Source organism: Heterodontus francisci, chromosome 29, assembly GCF_036365525.1.
Source record: "Heterodontus francisci isolate sHetFra1 chromosome 29, sHetFra1.hap1, whole genome shotgun sequence".
Taxonomy (NCBI): domain Eukaryota; kingdom Metazoa; phylum Chordata; class Chondrichthyes; order Heterodontiformes; family Heterodontidae; genus Heterodontus; species Heterodontus francisci.
In genome coordinates, this window is record NC_090399.1 from 55,894,536 (window position 1) to 55,914,954 (window position 20,419).

At 45.1% G+C, this 20,419-nt stretch overlaps 2 protein-coding genes across 2 annotated transcripts in view; one reads left to right on the forward strand and one right to left on the reverse strand.

The window, feature by feature from the left end:
• The window catches only part of LOC137346329 (uncharacterized), a 538,211-nt gene that overhangs the window by 25,633 nt on the left and 492,159 nt on the right, over nucleotides 1-20,419 (forward strand). The gene's annotated exons all lie outside the window — the stretch shown is intronic.
• Nucleotides 881-4,896, reverse strand: LOC137346040 (BTB/POZ domain-containing protein 17-like). The gene is made up of 2 exons (XM_068009335.1): nucleotides 4,618-4,896; nucleotides 881-3,436 (listed from the first exon to the last, which is right to left on the reverse strand). Exon 2 carries the CDS (start codon nucleotides 3,434-3,436, stop codon nucleotides 2,120-2,122), a length of 1,317 nt encoding a protein of 438 aa, XP_067865436.1. The 5' UTR covers nucleotides 4,618-4,896; the 3' UTR covers nucleotides 881-2,119.

A 20,419-nucleotide genomic window follows, 5' to 3' on the forward strand; every position in this document is an offset into this window, starting at 1 on the left:
ACTTGTACTTCTTTCAATGTAGTATACTGTATTCGCTGCTCACAATGTGGTCCCCTCTACATTGGGGAGACCAAACGCAGACTGGGTGACCACTTTGCAGAACACCTCCGCTCAGTCCGCAAGCAGGACCCCGAGCTTCCGGTTGCTTGCCATTTCAACACTGCCCCCTGCTCTCATGCTCACATCTCCATCCTGGGCTTGCTGCAGTGTTCCAGTGAACATCAACGCAAGCTCGAGGAACAGCATCTCATTTACCGATTAGGCACGCTACAGCCTGCCGGACTGAACATTGAGTTCAATAATTTCAGAGCATGACGGGCCCCCCATTTTACTTTTATTTTGAGTTATTTTTTTTCTTTTTCCTTTTTTTAAAATATATTTTTTGTGTTTATTTTATTTTATTTCATCTTAGTTTGTTCAGTTTGCTTACCCACTGTTTGTTTCATGTTTGTACTTGTGGCTGTTCAATATTCAGTCCATTAACACCCTATCTGTACTAATGCTTTGTCTTTCAACAGACCATTAACATATTGTTTGCCTTTGCTCCACGACCTTCTGGTCAGCTATTCTGTGACCTTGATCCATCTACACCTTCGCCTTTGTTATCTCTTGCCCCACCCCCGCTTTATTTGCTTATAATCTTTCACATTTCTAATATTTGCCAAGCCTAGCTTGTCCGACCTTTCCTCATAAACAATCTTGCCAATTGCTGCTCATATCCAATTTAACAAAAGATAACTGGGGTTTCTTTGCTCTTGAATTACAACCTATTGAACTTTTGAGCTTTTGGCATGCAGGGTATTTGTTGTTTTACTCTCTAAACTCTTTAGGGTAATCCATGATGGGATCGACCAAAACTTTCAAAACAGTTCTAAGGCATGGTTTTATTAACATAAAAACAGTGCAAGGTTACACAGGGAGACAGCTACAACCTTTAAACCAGTACGATTCGAAACTGAGTGGCCAATGATTCTGCTCCATAATCACTGAATGGGGTTAATTCTCCACTGATTATGATAAGAGGTTAATAATTTACCCACTTCCTGCTCATTGCTACGTGAGTATAAATTGTTGTTGTTGTTGTCATGTTCCGCAGGGTTGACTCATGCACTGGGCCCTGCTCAGTCTGCTGGGCTGTCTCTTAGACCATTCTTACTGATAATTATAACTTCTCTGAGTAATATTCCTTCCTCTCTCTCTCCCTCCCACGTTTACACAGACTGATGCCACCAAGCAGTGCCTGGTGTTTACGTTGGTTTTCAACAGTCTCTCGAGGCCTCCTTATCCGGAACCTTCCACTCAGCAGAACACTTTTGAATTTGGCCAAGATTCCCAGTATGCCCCTCTTGAAAAGTTCGTTTAACCAATCGCCACTCCTTTAGCAGCTAACTAATCCAGGCAACGTCAAAAATCTATCGGGTGACATTACATTCAGTTTTCAGGTGGATCAGCATTAAGAACAGTTTCATTCATCACCTTATCTGCCCTGATATCCCAAGGGTGGCTGAAATTCCTCGATGAAACTTCATGAACACAAATCTTTGAAGGTGGCCAAGTTGTGAAGGCTGCTTTTTTTTTGTTATTTAAAAAGCATTCCAGGATCCTTGCACTTTGGAAACAGAGACATCGACTGCAAAAGCAAAGAAATTATGCTGAAATCTTTGTAAATCCACTGGTCAGGCCCCCAGCTGGAGTATTGTGTCCAATTCTGGGTATGAGACCAAAATGGTCCCAGGGATGAGAGACTTCAGTTATGTGGTGAGACTAGAAAATCAAAGAATCATAGAATGATCCAACTCAGAGTTAGGACATTCGACCCATCGTGTCTGTGCTAGCGCTTTGAAAGAGCTTTCCAATTGGTCTCTGTCCCCTGCTCTTTTCCCCATGGCCTTAAAGCTGAGTTCTCCAGTTACAGACCCTCATCCAGTGGTAACGATTCTCTTCAAATACTCTGTCAAAGCCATTCATTATTTTGAACATCTCTATTAAATCTCCTCGTAACCTTTTCTGCTTTGAGGAGAACGATCCCAGCTTCTCCAGTCTCTCTGAATAACCGAATCCCTCATCCTTTCGAACGTGTGGTGCCCAACAATTGGATACAGTACTTTCGCTACATTGACTAATATTTCTCCCAGATGGTGTGACCGATGAGATGCAGCTTCATGGTGTCGTTGCTTACATACTTGTCCCGCTCCGACAGGGGGATCAGATCGTTTATTTTGACGTTCCCCGTGTGTGGGACCTGGAGGGTCTTCACGTCACACACAAACCAGTGGCCACTGACACATCGGTAAAGCAGCACACTCAACTTGTGAGAGTGGTTGGTGTCAGCTGCTTCACAGCCATTCAGCCAGACAGTTAGAGTTGAAAAGTCATCTTCTTGCACAACTTGACGATATCCATTGTATGAGTAGTTATAATCTTTCTGCTGGGTTATAATCGTTTGACCTTTTGGGGAATAGGTGAGAGTCCATTGAGTCTTCACCTGAAATAGTCTGGTGGATAGAGATGTACTAAGAGCAGTTTTATTCATTGCCTGATATCCTGGGATGTCCCAGAGTTGGCTGAAACTTCCTGATGTGTACATCCTCATGGTGAAAGGGAGGGCGGTGATGTCATGGCGTTGGCCAATAGCTTCCATGGACAAAACCTGGGCTTGGTAGATCAGCAGGCTCTCACGGAGCAGGTAGGAAGCGATTCGCTCGGGTAGACATCCCGGGACTTGCAGGTCAAACAGCTTCTCAGGAGACATCATAGGATATCTAATATGGGCCAGCATTTCCTCAGTGTGAGTGGGATGCAGGGAAAGCCAACTCACCAGGGCTTGGAAAAGGACCACTTCATCTTCCACCACCATGTCATTTCTTTGGAGGAGAGCAGAGAGTTGGTGGGGCTCTATCAATGCCCAGTCTGGGGACTTGATCACAGTGCCGACATTCCAGACAATAAACCTGAGGCATTCCTCTTCCAGTTGGCCAAGGCCTACCAGCTTGGCGTATCTGTGCCAAGTGATGGCATGGTTAGAGGTGCCCAGGGAGGCTACATTAGCCAACATGAACCTCTGACTGCTTTCTCTCAGCTCCTGGATGTTGTACTTTTCTGACAGAATGTGAAGAGAAAGCACGTTCTCACTGCTGAGGGTGACAGTCCCACTGTAGAGGTATCTTAAGAAGTCTTGGAAGTAGGCAACGCAGTCTTCTTCCTCAGTGAGGTTGACAATCTGGCGTTTGGAATCAGACCAACGCTTCGTATCCAACATGGACTTGAAGACGTCACTGTGCACAGCCAAGATGAACCTGTGGGCTTTCAGGGTGAGCTTCTTGTTCACAATCAGTTGGATGTCACTGAGCTCCTCCTTGTTGAAAAGGGTGGAGAAAGTCCCCATGAACTTACTCTGATGATCCAGAGTCTCTGTGGGCTCCTTGGCATCCATCATCTGGTGGTGAAGGGAAAGCAATGGAGTTAACATGCAGATCAGTCAAATCACCCCCACCCACCGCCCCCCCCCCCCATCCCCGCCTTCTTGTGTTTCTGTCTTTGTCTCTCTCTTTCTCTCTATGTATTTCTGTCCCTGTTTCACACTCTCTCTCTCTCTCTGTCCATGTCTTTCTCTGTTGATAATTCAGTCTCTCTCCCCCCCGCCCCCTCCCCTGCACCCCCCTGCCCCATCACCCAGCCCCCGCGTCTCCCTCCCCCATCCCCGCATCGCCCTGCCCCCATTCCCGCCCCTGTGTCTCCATCCCCGTCCCTGCCCCTTTGTCTCACACTGTCGCTGTCCCTTTGTCTCTCACTCAGTGCTCTGTTCATGTCTCGCTCTCTCTCTCTCTGTCCCTGTTTCGCTCTCTCATTCTATATCTCTGTCCATGTCTCTCTCGGTCTGTCTTTGACCCTGTCTCCGTCCCCGTCTCTGTCTCTCTCTATCCCTGTTGCTCTTCCTCTCTCTGTCTCTGATCCAGTCTCTTTCTCTGTCTGTTTCTCGCTGTCCCTGTTTCTCCCTCTCTTTGTGTCTCCATCCCTGCCTCTGTCTCTCTCTGTCCCTCTCTCTCATGTCCCCTCTGTCTATGATCCAGTCTCTCTCTCTCTCTCCCAGTATGTCTTTGTTCCTGTCTGTCCCTGTCTCTGCTTCTTTGTCCCTCTCTGTCTGTCTGTGTCGCTCTCTAACTTTCTCCCTGTCTCTCCCCCTCGCTGTTCCTGTCTCTCCTCGCTGTCCCTGCCTCTCTCTGTCTCTGACCCAGTCACTCTCTCTGTCTGTCTGTCTCTCTACATGCCTCTCTCTGTCTCTGACCCAGTCACTCTCTCTCTCTGTCTGTCTGTCTCTGTACCTGCCTCTCTCTCTCTCTCTCTGTCTTTGTCCGTTTGTGTGGGTGTGAGTATATCTTGGTCTTGCTCTCTCCCCACACCTCTTTCTCTCTCTCCCTCTCTGTTTCCCTCTCCTGGTGTCTCTCCCTTTCTGTTCTCTGTCTCTCATTTTGTCTGCTCTTCTCTTTGTGTGTCTCTGCCCATTCCCTTGTTGTCTTTCTTTCTCCCTCTCTAACTCCCTTTTCCGGTATACGTCCATTTATCTCTTTGCAGACAATTTTTATTAAACCACACGATAGGAAAGAAACGGGCACTCACCAACGATTCGAACTTTTGAATGAACTCAGGGAAGGTGGAAACTGTATAGCGGCTGACGGCAATCTGCAGCTCAGCGCTTTCAGTTTCATTTCCCTGATCTGCTCGATTATTCGTGGATGTGAACAGCACATTGCCTTCGCATTCACTCAGAAACCCCCACTAAAAACCCCCGAAAATTTAACAGTTATACAGTAGCCTTAAACAGAGTGCGGTTTACTATGTCCACAATGTTTTCCCGTGTTTGAGAATAACTTGTGCGGATTGCGGCTGCCTGCAACGAATTTGGCCTAACCATCAGCCTCAAGAAAACGAACATCGTGGGACAGGATGTCAGAAATGCTCCATCCATCAATATTGGCGACCACGCTCTGGAAGTGGTTCAAGAGTTCACCTACCTAGGCTCAACTATCACCAGTAACCTGTCTCTCGATGCAGAAATCAACAAGTGCTTGGGAAAGGCATCCACTGCTATGTCCAGACTGGCCAAGAGGGTGTTGGAAAATGGCGCACTGACACGGAACACAAAAGTCTGAGTGTTTCAAGCCTGTCCTCAGTACCTTGCTCTATTGCAGCGAGGCCTGGACAATGTATGTCAGCCAAGAGTGACGTCTCAACTCATTCCATCTTTGCTGCCTCCGGAGAATCCTTGACATCAGGTGGCAGGACCGTATCTCCAACATAGAAGTCCTCGAGGCGGCCAACATCCCCAGCATATACACCCTACTGAGCCAGCGGCGCCTGAGATGGCTTGGCCATGTGAGCCGCATGGAAGATGGCAGGATCCCCAAAGACACATTGTACAGCGAGCTCGCCACTGGTATCAGACCCACCGGCCGTCCATGTCTCCGCTTCAAAGACGTCTGCAAACGCAACATGAAATCGTGTGACATTGATCACAAGTCGTGGGAGTCAGTTGCCAGCGTTCGCCAGAGCTGGCGGGCAGTCATAAAGGCGGGGCTAAAGTGTGGTGAATCGAAGAGACTTAGCTATTGGCAGGAAAAAAGACAGAAGCGCAAGGGGAGAGCCAACTGTGTAACAGCCCCGACAACCAATTTTATCTGTAACACCTGTGGAAGAGTCTGTCACTCTAGAATTGGCCTTTATAGCCACTCCAGGCACTGCTTCACAAACCACTGATCACCTCCAGGCCCTTACCCATTGTCTCTCGAGACAAGGAGGCCAAAGAGAGAGTGCGGTTTGCTATATATACAATGTTTTCCTGTGTTGACCCTCAAACTAGGGCGTCAACTGACGTGGCAGACAAAAGACACCTACACGAGATACTTCATATAAACACTTTTATTGATACTTAGATCACTTATTAAGCTACTCGTTGTTTCACTTGTTAAACTACTTGTTACTTGTTACAATAAATCACAAGACTCACAGCGTGGAGTTAAATAATACCCGTTGCGAGACGAGGTGATCAATCTCCCTCCCGATGGGTTCTTTTCGCTGAATCCCGGACTCAGGGTTCCCTTCCACAATGGTTGTTCCTGCAGGTCTTTGCTGCCGAGGCTCCTAGCCTCCCCTTTTTATTCAGTTGCTCCCAGCATCGAGAATGTCCTTAGTCACGTACACCCATGACTTAGAGTCATCCGTTTGCTTAGCTACTAGTTGCAAGACAAAATATAACTGCTGGCCTTGTTCTTCTTATCTATCCTTGCCTAGCAACCTTTCCAACCGCAGCAGTCTCATACAACTTATCACACGCTGCCTATTCAGCAAGCTGGGTTGGTTAAATTGCAACTGCAGCTGTTTCACAGTCCTTGTCCTTGTGTAAGGCTGGCTATTTTTCCCTTCATGCTTTGCAGGTACTTAGCTGTTAGCCATCCAGCTACAGTTCCCCCTTTGGTCCATTAAGCGTTAGCGAATTGGATCTTAAAGGAGCCCTGATCATACCCCACCTCATGACAGCAGATATTCAAGTCCAGGCCGTGTTACATTTAGTTATATCTATCATTCGCTCATGTTTTCGCACATACCAGTCCATTTCCAACTTCCTTCTATTTCAACTTTCCAACGTTTAAACATAATCAGAGTACCCATTTGATACGTCAAAATCATAATCATACCAATAATCACAATGTATGAAACAATTCTTATCCACGGATGTATCTGTATGTTGGTATCCCAATTCAAAATGTCATCCCACCAGTTGGTTACTCTAATCATTTCAATCTTTCGCCTGGTTCCCTCGGCTTTCTGAATGACTTTGACAAATGTCTGGTGGATTTTAGCTAACTGTTTCTTGATCCATTGCAAGTCCTCAGGTAAAAGTCTAATGTTAGTTTCGTATTTTTCAAAATACCCTCCTAAACTCTGTTTAATTTCTTCTGTGATATTAATCATAGTTTCTTCCCTCTTATGTATGTCAATCAGGTTAATTTGGCCTATCCTGGGCTGGTATTTGGAATTTAAAGCAAAGGGTGGTGTCAGTAATCGGACAAGTCTGGATGCCATATTGGTATTCCTTTAATGAGGTGGGAACACAATACTCCCCTTTTCCCTTATAAGCAACCCGTGTAATGTCAATGTTGAAGGCTGTAGCTTCCAGGGTCCGATTTAGATCTCTGCCTATTCTGAATCCACATAGGGCTTGCTCACTGAGGTATATGGGGTAGGGGCAGACAACTGCCTTGTCTGTTTGGTGGCTTTTGGCCAGTGTGGTACCCACCATTTTCCCTTCTTTCTCCACAGCATTAGGCAGGACATCCTTATAACTTATCCAGATTCCTTGTTTAATGATGCCTATATTTTCTACCTGAGAGACGTTTAGTCCTATCTCACCCTTAGGGACTTTTGGGAGTCCTAACACCATGCCGAAAGCCATGCTCGTGGTTCTTCCACAATTCTTATTGAACCATACTCTGGTCAGCTGTCGAAGCGGACAGCCTGATATCCCAGGGTGCATTTCCCTATTGGTCAAGTTTTTTAATTGCTCGTCACTTATCCAAGAGGGAACCGTTCTTTTCTTTGCTTGCTCAAGGTTTTCCCGTAGCTGTTCTAACATCCAACTGCCATAGATACTACACAGAATTCTATTTTGCTGTCTGGTATCGTCGTCCAATTTTCCTTTAATAATTTGGTTAATAGCTTTGACCTGCTTCACCAATATTTAACTATTTGGATTTCAGCCTGATCTCGCTTATCATTATCATTCAGCTCACGTAGTACTTGCTTAACTTTCTGGGTCCAGATTCTGAGTTTACTATCCAAGCTTTATAAATCGAGGGTGTTAACAGTGGACATTCCAGTCCCATAAACTGTTGCCACATCATTGATTAAACCTGTCTTCCTTCGGCTTCTGATTTCAGGTTCTGACTTCTTATCATCCCCTACCTCTCGTTCCAATAATATTTGGGTTAATCAGGTGTACAAACTCTTAATCTGGGTTGGACACCATTCCGGCACTTGGGTCCATGTTATATTCAGGACGACAGGCACAAGCTCATAGTGTACATTATCATACAAGACCTTACCAGAGTGTTTTCCCTGTTTTCTGTTGGTTAGCCAATTCTCTATCCAAGCTAATAAATTGCCCCTAACCCCAAGTGATCTTACCCTGTGTATTAACCTTTTGTGCGGCACCTTGTCAAATGCCTTCTGGAAGTCCAGATATACTACATCTACAGGATCCCCATTCTCCACTTTGCTTGTTACAGCTTCGAAGAACTCTAGCAAATTAGTCAAACACGATTTACCCTTCATAAAACCATGCTGATTCTGATGGATTGCGTTTTGACTTTCTAACTGTCCTATTATTACTTCCTTAATAATGGATACAAACAATTTCCTGATGATAGATGTTAAACTAACTGGTCTATAGTTTCCTACTTTCTACCTCCTTCCCTTTTGAATAAGGGCGTTATATTAACATTTTTCCAATCCACGGGAACCTTTACCGCATCCAGGGAATTTTGGAATATTATAAACAATGGATCCACTATCTCCGCTGCTGCTTCCTTTAAGACTCTAGGATGTAGGCCATCAGGCCCTGGGGACTTGTCTACCTTCAATCTCAATAGTTTGCTCTGTACTTTTTCCCCAGTGATGATGATTTTTCTAAGTTCCCCCCTTTCTATAACCTCTGCATTACCTGTTACTATTGGGATGGTACTAATGTCCTCCACCGTGAAAACACAAAATCATACTGGGAAACTTGGCCAAATCTCAAAATGTTTCTGCAAACACTCTGGAAAATTCCAGCTAAGGAGGATTCGAAAGACTCTGAGACACCACTGTAAACTCCAAGTGTTGGTAGATAACATCAGTCTGTATAACCATCGGAGAGACAGAATGAAAGCCAATGGGAAGTTGCTTTGGTCAGCAGGAATGGCATAAGAAGCAAAGTAGTGTGCATGCTAAAAATATGAAACAGAAACTTACAATGCTAGAGATACTCTTCAGGTCAGGCAGCATCTGTGGAGAGAGAAACAGAGTTAACGTTTCAGATCGATAACCTACATCAGAATTGGGAAAAGTTAGACATGTAATAAGTTTTAAGCAAGTGAAAGTGAGGAGGGTTGGTAAAACAAAAAAAGGTAAGATCTGTGATAAACTGGAGAGATTAAATGACAGAAGGGTTGATGGTGCAAGGCCAAATGGAGTAATAATGCGGCTCCTAAAGGGGAAAAAAAATGTGTCCAGACAGGATGTAAATGGCACAACGATGAACAACTGAAAGCAATGTAAGGGGGAAAAAAGTTGGGAAATGCAAAACCTGCGAAGAAAAAGGAAACAAAATAGGGGCAGAGATTCTAGTCTGAAATTGTTGAACTCAGTGTTGAGTCTGGAAGGTTAATTATCTGAAAAGAAAAAGAAAATGCAGGACCACAGCGAAAAAGCGGGGCAGTGGAATTAGGTGAGTTGCTCTTGCAGAGAGATGGCACAGACACGATGGGCTGAATGGCCTCCTTCTGTGCTGTAACCATTCTATGACACTATAATTGCCTTATAGAAAGATGAGCTGCTGTTCTTCGAGCATGCATTGAGTGTCACAAGGATAAGTCCTAGGTCCTCAATTATTTACTATCTATATAAATGACTTGGAGGAGGGGGCACGGTGTAACATATCCAAATTTGCTGACGATACAAAAATATGTGGGAGGGCATGTTGTGATGAGGACATAAGGAATCTGCAAGGGGATACTTTCCTCAGTATTCATGGATGCATCTCATCTGGTCCTGGTGCTTTATTCACTTTAAGTACAGACAGCGTTTCTAATAATTCCTCTTTATCAATTTTAAGCCCACCTAATGTCTGACTTACGTCATCTTTCCACACAGCCTGGACTGCATCTTCATCTTTGGTAAAGACAGATGCAAAGTATTCATTTAATACCTCAGCTATGCCCTCTGCCTCCATGTGTAAACCCCTTTCTGGTCACTAATTGGCCCCACTCCTCCTTTTACCACCCTTTTGCTACATAAATGCCAATAGAATACTTTGGGATTTCCTTTAATGCTCGCAGCCAGAGTCTTTTCATATTGTCTCTTTGCTTCTCTTATTTGCTTTTTCACTTCCCCTCTCGACCTTCTATATTCAGCCTGCTTCTCAATATTATTTTCTACATGGCCTCTGTCACAAGCACACTTTTTATTCTTTATCTTAATCTCTACCTATTTTGTCATCCAGGGAGCTCTGGATTTGTTTGCCCTACTTTTCCCCTTTAAGGGAACATACCTTGTGTTACGACCAGGTGAGAAAGGGTTCCCTTAGCCTTCACCTGGTCTTACCATAACAGGGTTTAATTTTAAACACAACGTAATTTTAGCTCCTCCTTATTGAATCGTTGTTCACTAACTTCCAATTAAAAGGCAAAGAAACTAGCCAAACAGGTTATCTTTGGTTTAAAGAAAAAAGGTTGAACTTTATTAAACTTAAACTCTAATTCGGTTAACGCCTATGGATATGCGATGTGCCCAAGCTAGCATGCATATGCGATACACACATGCAGATAGAGATGGAAAAGAGCAGAAGAAATAAAGTGGAAAAGTTTGAGACAATGTCTGAAGATGGATTTGGTTACTGTTCTTCGAGCTCCCTGTAAAGTCATTGATTGTAGGTAGGTCTTGCTTTTCCTGGGGGCCCAGTATTCTTCTTAAACCTTGTTCGATGTAGGAGACTTTTCTCTCTTGAAGTTCATGTTAAATTAAATTAAATTATATTAAGTTCATATAAATGGAGAGAGGATCCAAAAAAGTGCATCACAGAGGGATCTGGGTGTTCTTGTGCATGAAACACAAAAGGTTAGCAAGCAGGTGCAGCAAGTAATTAAGAAGGCAAATGGAATTTTGGCCTTTATTGCAAAGGGGTTTGAGTTTAAAAATAAGGAAGTCTTGTTACAACTGTCCAGGGTGTTGGTGAGGCCGCACCTGGAGTACTGTGGACAGTGTTGGTCCCCCTATTTAAGAAAGAATATACGAGGCATTGGAGTTAGTTCAATAGAGATTCACCAGGTTGACTCCTGGGATGAAGGGGTTGACTTATCAAGAACGGCTAAACAGGTTCGGCCTTTATTCATTAGAATAACGGGGAGTGATCTTATTGAAATGTACAAGATTCTGACGGGGCTTGACAGGGTAGATTTTGAGAAGATGGTAGTGGGAGAATCTCGAACTCGGGAGCACAGTTACAGGATAAGGGGAAACTCAGTTAAAACTGAGATGCAAAGGAATTTCTTCTCTCAGAGGGTAGTGAATGTCTGGAATTCTATATCCCAGAGAGATGTGGAGGTTAGATCAGTGAAAGCATTTAAAGAGGAGGTGGATAGATTTTTGAAATATCGGGGAGTTGAGGGCTATGAGGAGCTGGCACAAAAGAGGAGTGGAGGTCTGGGACAGATCAGCCATGATCTTATCTGATTGGCGGGCAGGCTTGAAGGGCCAAATTGCCTATTCCTGCTCCTATTTCTTATGTTCTTATGTTAAACCTGAAAGGAGGGTTAGGGGACCTGTATGGAGAGGGCGAAGTAGTTAATGGCAGATGTTGTATGCCCTGCCCTTGCAACAAAAGGTGTATTGGGAAGGAAGTTGTTGATGGTGATTGAGGATTGGAGCAGGGTATGGCGAAGGCAACGGTCCCTTTGCAAATTTGAAAGGGGAGGCGAGGGAAATATCTGTTCAGCAGTGGCATCAAGCTGGAGATGGTTGAAATAGTGGAGGATGATCCATTGAATATAAAGTCTCATGGGGTGGAAGTTTAGTTTAGTTTAGTTTAGAGATACAGCACTGAAACAGGCCCTTCGGCCCACCGAGTCTGTGCCGACCATCAACCACCCATTTATACTAATCCTACACTAATCCCATATTCCTACCACATCCCCACCTGTCCCTATATTTCCCTACCACCTACCTATACTAGGGGCAATTTATAATGGCCAATTAACCTATCAACCTGCAAGTCTTTGGCATGTGGGAGGAAACCGGAGCACCCGGAGGAAACCCACGCAGACACAGAGAGAACTTGCAAACTCCACACAGGCAGTACCCAGAATTGAACCCGGGTCACTGGAGCTGTGAGGCTGCGGTGCTAACCACTGCGCCACTGTGCCGCCCAAAAGAAGAAGTGGAAGGTGAGGCCAAAGAGATCCCTATAATCGTTCTGGGGGAAAGGGGTAGGCGTGAGAGTGGAAGTGTGGGAAATGACATTGGGATTAGTGCTAGAATATTACCAATTAGAATTTTAAAGGACATGTCCTTCGACTGTTGAGAGTTGATGGTGAAACCTGCAATGGCCAGATTATCCGTGTACAATTGATCACTTATGCATTTCATTGGCACAATATCATTGAGGTGCAGTTACAGGAGAACTCTGTAGTCACTGTATGTTTTCTACCTATTGGATATGAGTCGACCAGCAGTAGCAGGGTGACCAATGTGCAGGTAACTGAACATTGTAACAATTCAGTAAATCTCTGATGTATCAACAACAACAAAAGAAGGCAGGAACGAATGTATTGGGTCAGTCCATGTTTTGCAGCCGATGTACAAGGGCAGATTCAGCACCATCGGGGTTTTGAGACGTTATGCCATGCTACACCTAGGAACAACACCCCGAGTAAGAACCACACTGCCCAGACATCATTGGTCCAAATTTCCAAAAGTGCAAGAAAAGGTTCTTGACAAACATGAGAAGACAACGTCTATATATGACAGAAATGCGGGTACAGAGCTGTCTAGACGATACGTGGGATGAAATGTTTAGGTCATACATCCAACCGAAGGAACCTCGTCTCCTGCAGAGGTTTCCAAGGTATGCACTGAACCTGGGTCCTATGAGTTCACGACACTGAATGGAGTGGCGTTACACAGAAACGAAAGCCAGCTGAAAGAGTTAACCAGTTGTGTAACGTCCTGCACTCCAGTTGTGTCAAGAACATACTCCAAGGTGATTATGTTTTTATTCTTTCACAGGAGGTGGGCATCACTAGCTACCCAGCATTTGTTAGCCATCCCCAATTGCCATTGAGAAGGTGACGGTAAGCCACCTTCTTGAACCATTGCAGTCCATGTGGTATAATGTTGGTAGGAAGGGAGCAACTGGATTTTGACCCAGTGACAGAAAAAGAGCAGCAATGTAGTTCCAAGTCAGGATGATGTGTGGCTTGGAGGAGTGTGTGCAGGTGGTGGTATTCCCACGCACCTGCTGACCTTGTCCTTCTAGGTGGTAGAGGTTGCTGGTTTGGAAGGTGCTGTCAAGGATCCTTGGTGAGTTGCTGCAGTACATCTTGTAGATGATAAACACTGCAGCCACTGTGCGTGGTGATGAAGGGTGTGAATATTGAAAGCGATAAATGGTGTGTCAATCAAGAGGACTGCTTTGTTCTGGAGGGTAACGAGTTTCTTGTGTATTGTTGGAGCTGCACTCATCCATGCAAGTGGAGAGTATTCCATCACATTCCTAACTTGTGCCTTGTAGATGGGCAGGATGTGGGGAGTCAGGAGGTGAGTTATTCGCTGCAGAATCACCAAGTCCGACCTGCTTTTGTCGTCACAGTACTTATGTGGCTGGTCCAGTTCAATTCCTGGTCAATGTTAACCTCAAGGATGTTTATAGTGGGGATTCAGTGATGGTAATGCTATTGAATGACAAGGAGAGATGGTTGGATATCTCCCTTGTTGGAGATGGTCATTACTGGCATTTGACTGCCATCTATGATGCCGAGGACCTTAGGAGGAGGCTGAGATGGACCATCCACTTGGCACTTCTGGATGAAGCTGGATGCAAATGCTTTAGCCTTGTCTTTCGCACTGAGCTGCCGAGTTCCCACACCATCATTGTGGAGGGGTTTTTGTGGCAGCTGCTCCTCCTGTTCGTTGTTTTATCATCGACCACCATTTATGACTGGATGACAACACTGCAAAGCTTAGGTCTGATCCATTGATTGTGGGAATCGCTCATCCTTCTCTATCGCATGCTGTTTCCACTGTTAGGCATGCAAGAGTCCGGTGTTGCACCTTCACCAGCTGACACCTCATTTTTGTAGGTTTGCCTGTTGCTGTTGCTGTTACTGTCATGCCTTCTTGTACTATTCATTGAACCAAGTTTGATCCCCTGAATAGTTTGTAATGGTAGAGTTGGGGAGGGGGGGTGGGGGTGGTGGGAAATTTGGCCATGAGGTTACATGTTGTGGTTGAATACATTTCTGCTGCTGCTGATGGCCCACGGCGAGTCATGGATGCCCAGTTTTGAGTTTCTAGATCTGTTCAAGGTCTCTCCCATTTAGCATAATGGTAGATATCCTCAATGTGAAGACGGGACTTCACCTTCCCAAGGACTGTAAGGTGGTCACTCCTACAAATACTATCACGGACAGCTGCATCTGCGACAAATAGATTGGTGAGACGAGGTCAAGTAGTTTTTTTCTCCCCTCTTGTTGGTTCCCTCACCACCTGCTGCTGACCCAGTCTAGCAGTCATGTCCTTTAGGAATCAGCCAGCTCGGTCAGTAGTGGTGCTACTGAACCACTATTGGTGATGGACATTGAAGTTCCCACCCAGAGTATATTCTGTGTCCTTGCTACCCTCAGTGTCTTCTCCAATTGATGTTCAACATGGAGAAGCACTGATTCAGCAGCCGGGGGGCAGGGGTTGGGGGAGACGGGGTGGCGGCTGTGCAGTTGGTGGTAATCAGCAGGAGTTTTCTTGCCCATGTTTGACTTGACGTCATGAGATTTCATGGGGTCCACATTCAATATTGAGGACTCCCAAGGCAACTCCCTCCCGACTGTATACCAGTCTGTCGCCACTTCTGGTGTAAAAACAAGAAATGCTGGAACCACTTAGCAGGTCTGGCAGCATCTGTGGAAAGAGAAGCAGAGTTAACGTTTCGGGTCAGTGACCCTTCTTCGGAACCGTTCCGAAGAAGGGTCACTGACCTGAAACGTTAACTCTGCTTCTCTTTCCACAGATGCTGCCAGACCTGCTGAGTGGTTCCAGCATTTCTTGTTTTTATTTCAGATTTCCAGCATCCGCAGCATTTTGCTTTTATTTTAGTGCCACTTCTGGTGGGTCTATTCTGCTGGTAGGACAGCACATACCCAGGGATTTTGATGGTGCTCTCTGCGTGATTATCTGTAAGGTATGATTCCGTGAGTATGACTATGTCAGGCTGTTGCTTGACTACTCTGTGGGTCAGCTTTCCCAATTTTAGCACAACCCCCGATGTTGGTCAGGAGGACTATGCAGGATCGCCAGGGCTGGGTTTGCAGTTGTCATTTCCAGTGCCTAGGTTGTCATTTCCAGTGGAGTCTGTCCAGTTTCATCTCTTTTCTTAATTTTCATAGAGCTTTGATACAACTTAGTGGTTTGATAAGGAAACCACATTGCTGGGGCTCTGGAGTCACTTGTAGGTCAGACCAGGTAAGGAAAGATTTCCTTCCCTAAGGGGCATTAGTAAACCAGCTGGGCTTTTACAACAATCGACAATGGTTTCAGGATTACCATTAGACAAGCTTGTAATTCCAGACTTTTTAATTGAATTCCATTTTCACCATCTGCCGTGCTGGAATTGAACCCATGTCCCCAGTACAATAACCTGAGCCTCTGGATTATTAGTCAAATGGCTTTGATTTACGAGACTCACTGCTGGAAAGACGACTGTTTACAGACAGAGAAGCAGGTGACTCAGTACTGGAAAAATGTCTGTTCATAGTCACAGAGAGGATACACACTGCTGGATGCACCACTGTCATAGAGTCATAGAGCGATACAGCACAGAAACAGGCCCTTCGGCCCATAGTGTCTGTGCCAGCCATCAAGCACCTAACTATTCTCATCCCATTTTCCAGCACTTGACCCGTGTATGCTATGGCGTTTCAAGTGCTCATCTAAATACTTCTTAAATGTTGTGAGGGTTCTTGCCTCTACCACCCCTTCAGGTAGTTCGTTCCAAATTCCAACCACCCTCTGATTGAAAACTTTTTCACCTCAAGTCCCCTCTAAACCTCCTGCCACTTACCATAAATCTATGCTCCCTGGTTATTGACCCTTCTGCTAAGGGGAAAAGTTTCTTCCTATCTGACCTATCAATGCTCCTCATAATTTTGTATACCTCAGTCATGTCCCCCCTCAGCCTTCTCTGCTCTAAGAAAAACAACCCTAGCCTTTTCTGTCCCAGAACTGTAAACGGAATTCTTGCTGTGGCTTAACTGGCATTTTATACAGCTCCATCATAACCTCCCTGCTCTTATATTCTATGCCTCGGCTAATAAAGGCACGTATCCCATATGCCTTCCTAACTACAATATCTACCTGTGCTGCTGCCTTCAGTGATCTATGGACAAGTACACCAAGGTCCCTCTGATCCTCTGTACTTCCTAGGGTCCTACCATCCATTGTATATTCCCTTGCCTTGTTAGTCCTCCCAACATGCATCACCTCACACTTCTCAGGATTAAATTCCATTTGCCACTGCTCCGCCCATCTTACCAGCCCATCTATAGCGTCCTGTAATCTACGGCTTTCCTCCTCACTATTTATGACACCACCAATTTTCGTGTCATCTGCAAACTTACTGATCACACCTCCTATATTCATGTCTAAATCATTAATGTACACTACAGGCAGCAAGGGGCCCAGCACCGATCCCTGTGGTACACCACTGGTCACAGGTTTCCACTCGGAAAAACAACCCTCGATCATTACTCTCTGCCTCCTGCCACGAAGTCAATTTTGGATCCAGTTTGCCAAATTGCCCTGAATCCCATGGGCTTTTATCTTCTTAACCAATCTCAAATTGGACCTCATCAAAAGCTGTACTGAAGTCCATGTAGACTACATCAACTGCTTTACCCTCATCTGCACATCCACTCACCGCCTTGAAAAATTCAATCAAGTTAGTTAGACACCATTCCCCCCTGACAAAGCCATGCTGACTATCCCTGATTAATCCCTGCCTCCTCAAGTGGAGATTAATCCTGTCCCTCAGATTTTCTTCCAATAATTTCCCTACCACTGATGTTAGACTCACCGGCCTGTAATTACCTGGTTTATCCCTGCTACCCTTCTTGAATAATGGTACCAAATTCGCTGTCCTCCATTCCTCTGGTACCTCTTCTGTGGCCAGAGAGAATTTGAAAATTTGTGTCAGAGCTCCTGCTATCTCCTCCCTTTCCTCACATAACAGCCTGGGATACATCTTATCTGGGCCTGGGGATTTATCCACTTTTAAGTCTGCTAAAACAGCTAATAATTTCTCCATTTCAATGCTAATTTGTTCAAGTATATCACAATTCCCCTCCCTCATCTCTACACCGACATTGCCTTCTTCATCGTGAACACAGATGAAAAGTAATCATTTAAAACCTCATCTATGTCCTCCACACACAGATTGCCACTTTGGTCTGTACTCTTTCACTGGTTAACCCCTTGCTCTTAATCTACTTAGAAAACACCTTGGGATTTTCCTTTATCTTGCCTGCCAGTGTTTTTTCATGTCCCCTCTTCGCTCTCCAAATTACTTGTTTAAGTACCCCCCTACAATTTCTATCCTACTCTAGTGCCTCTGCTGTTTTCAGGCCTCTGAATCTGCTGTAAGCCTCCTTTTTGTTCCTTATCCAATCCTCTATATCCCTTGACATCCAGGGTTCCCTGGACCTGTTGGTCCTACTCTTCACCTTAACAGGAACATGTTGGCTCTGAACTCTCACTATTTCCTCTTTAAATGCCTCCCACTGCTCTGATGTAGACTTTCCTACAAGTAGCTGCTCCCAGTCCACTTTGGCCAGATCCTGTTTTATCATATTCAAATCAGCCTTCCCCCAATTCAGTACCTTTATTTCTGGTCCATCTTTGTCCTTTTCCATAACTACCTTAAATCTTACAGAGTTATGGTCACTATCACTGAAATGCTCCCCCACTGACACTTCTACCACTTGTCCAGCTTCATTCCCTAGGATTAGGTCCAGTACTGCCCCTTCTCTTGTAGGACTTTCTGCATACTGGCTCAAAAAGCTCTTCTGTATGAATTTTAAGAATTCCACCCCCTTTAAGCCTTTTGCACTATTACTATCCCAGTTGATATTGGGGAAGTTGAAATCCCCCACTATTATTACCCTATTATTTTTACACCTCTCTGAGATTTGCCTACATATCTGCTCATCTATCTCTCCCTGACTGTTTGGAGACCTATAGGACACTCCCAGTCAAGTGATTGCCCCCCTTTTTGTTTCTAAGTTCTACCCATATGGCCTCATTTGAGGAACCTTCTAAGATATCATCCCTCCTTACTGCAGTAACTGACTCCTTGATCAAGAGTGCAATGTCACCTCCTCTTTTACCACCAACCTCGCGCCCCCCCCACCTCCCCTTTCTCGCCTGCAGATTCTATACCCTGGAATATTGAGCTGCCAGTCCTGCCCCTCCCTTAACTACGTCTCTGTGATAGCAATAATATCATAATCTCATGTGCTAATCATCACCCTCAATTTATCTGCCTTATTAGTAAGATTCCTTGCATTGAAATAGCTGCAATCCAGACCTGCATTTTGCACTTGTGCCTTAACCGTTCTATATTTGCTCTGCCTTCCAGACTGATTCAGTTTCTATTATTTTGACTGTACATCACCGCCTACTGTACCTGTATCCCATCCCCCTGCAAATTTACTTTAAACCCCCCAACAGCACAAGCAAATCTCCCAGCAAGGATGTTGGTCCCGTTCCTGTTCAGGTGCAACTGGTCCAACTAGCACGGGTCCCACCTTCGCCAGAAACAGACCCAGTGATCCAGAAAACTAAAGCCCTCCATCCTGCATCATCTCTTCAGCCACGCATTCATCTGCTGTATCCTCTTATTCCTATACTCACCAGCACGTGGCGCCGGGAATAATCCAGAGATTACAACCTTTGAAGTCCTGATTTTTAATCTGCTACATAGCTCCCTAAATTCTTCTTGCAGGGTCTCATCCCTCTTTCGACCTATGTTGTTGATACCAATGTATACCATGACCTCTACCTGTTCACCCTCCCCCTTCAGAATGTCCTGCAGCTGCTCCGTGACATCCTTGACCCTAGCATGAGGGAGGCAACATACCATCCTGGATTCACGTTTGTGGCCACAAAAATCCTATCTGTACCCCTTACGAGGCATAGCTACGTGAGACCCATTGCTCTAAACACCATTGTTCATTGACACAGATACAGGTGACTCACGAACGGATACATCACTATCGGTAGACAAACACACACGAGACTCACTGCTGGAAACACGAAAGAACATAGGCAAAGATAGAGGAGATACACAGCTGGAAACATCACTGCTCATATTCACAGTTGCATTATAATCACTGCTGCAAACACGACTCATTGCAGACACAGATACAGCAGACTAACTGCTGTAAACACCACTGTTCATAGACACAGATACAGGCGACATACTGCTAGAAGCACAACTATTCATCGACACAGTTAAAGGGGACCTACAGCTGGAAACACCACTGTTCGTGGACACACGTGCTCACTGGTGGAAACACCACATCACAGATAGATACAGGAGACTCACTGATGGATATAACACTGTTCATAGATACAGATGCAGGGTTCTCACTACTGAACACACGTCAGATCACTGAAACAGTTGGAGGAGACTCACTACTGGATACATCATTGTTCATACACACAAGTACAAGGGACTCACGACTGGAGATACCACTTTTCATAGACATAGAATAGGGGAATCACTACTGAATACACAACTGTTAATAGGTGCAGATACAGGCGTCCCACTACAGGAGGCACGTCTGTTCATAGAGAAAGATAGAGGTGACTCACTGCTGGAAACACCACTGCTCACAGACAGAGATACAGGAGACTCAATACTGGATATACTACTGTCCACAAACATAAAAATAGGGGACTCACTACTGGATACACAACTGCTCAATGACTTGGCCTGTGGTGTGTGTGTGTTTGCAGTACACGAAACAAGCCTATTTATAGACACATACAGAGGAGACACAGAGCTGGAAACACTACTGATCACAGACAAAGAAACTGGAGACTCAATACTTTATACACCACTGCTCATAGAATCAGATTGTCTCATCTGACGCATTAACAAAAAATTTTTTCTTCCTTTCAGGTATCAAGGAACGCAAGCTCCAGCAGCTGATGGGGACTAATGCCCCTCCAGAACTTCTTCCCCTTCACTTCATTCTGACCACACCCCTTCTGATCTGACCCCTTGCCGTGTATTCACTATGCCCTCTGACCTCCCCCTCTGTGACACTGAACGTTCTGTACTCAGCAAAGGTCTCAGTTTTAACCCCTGACATACCCACCTCAATGAATTTCGCACTTG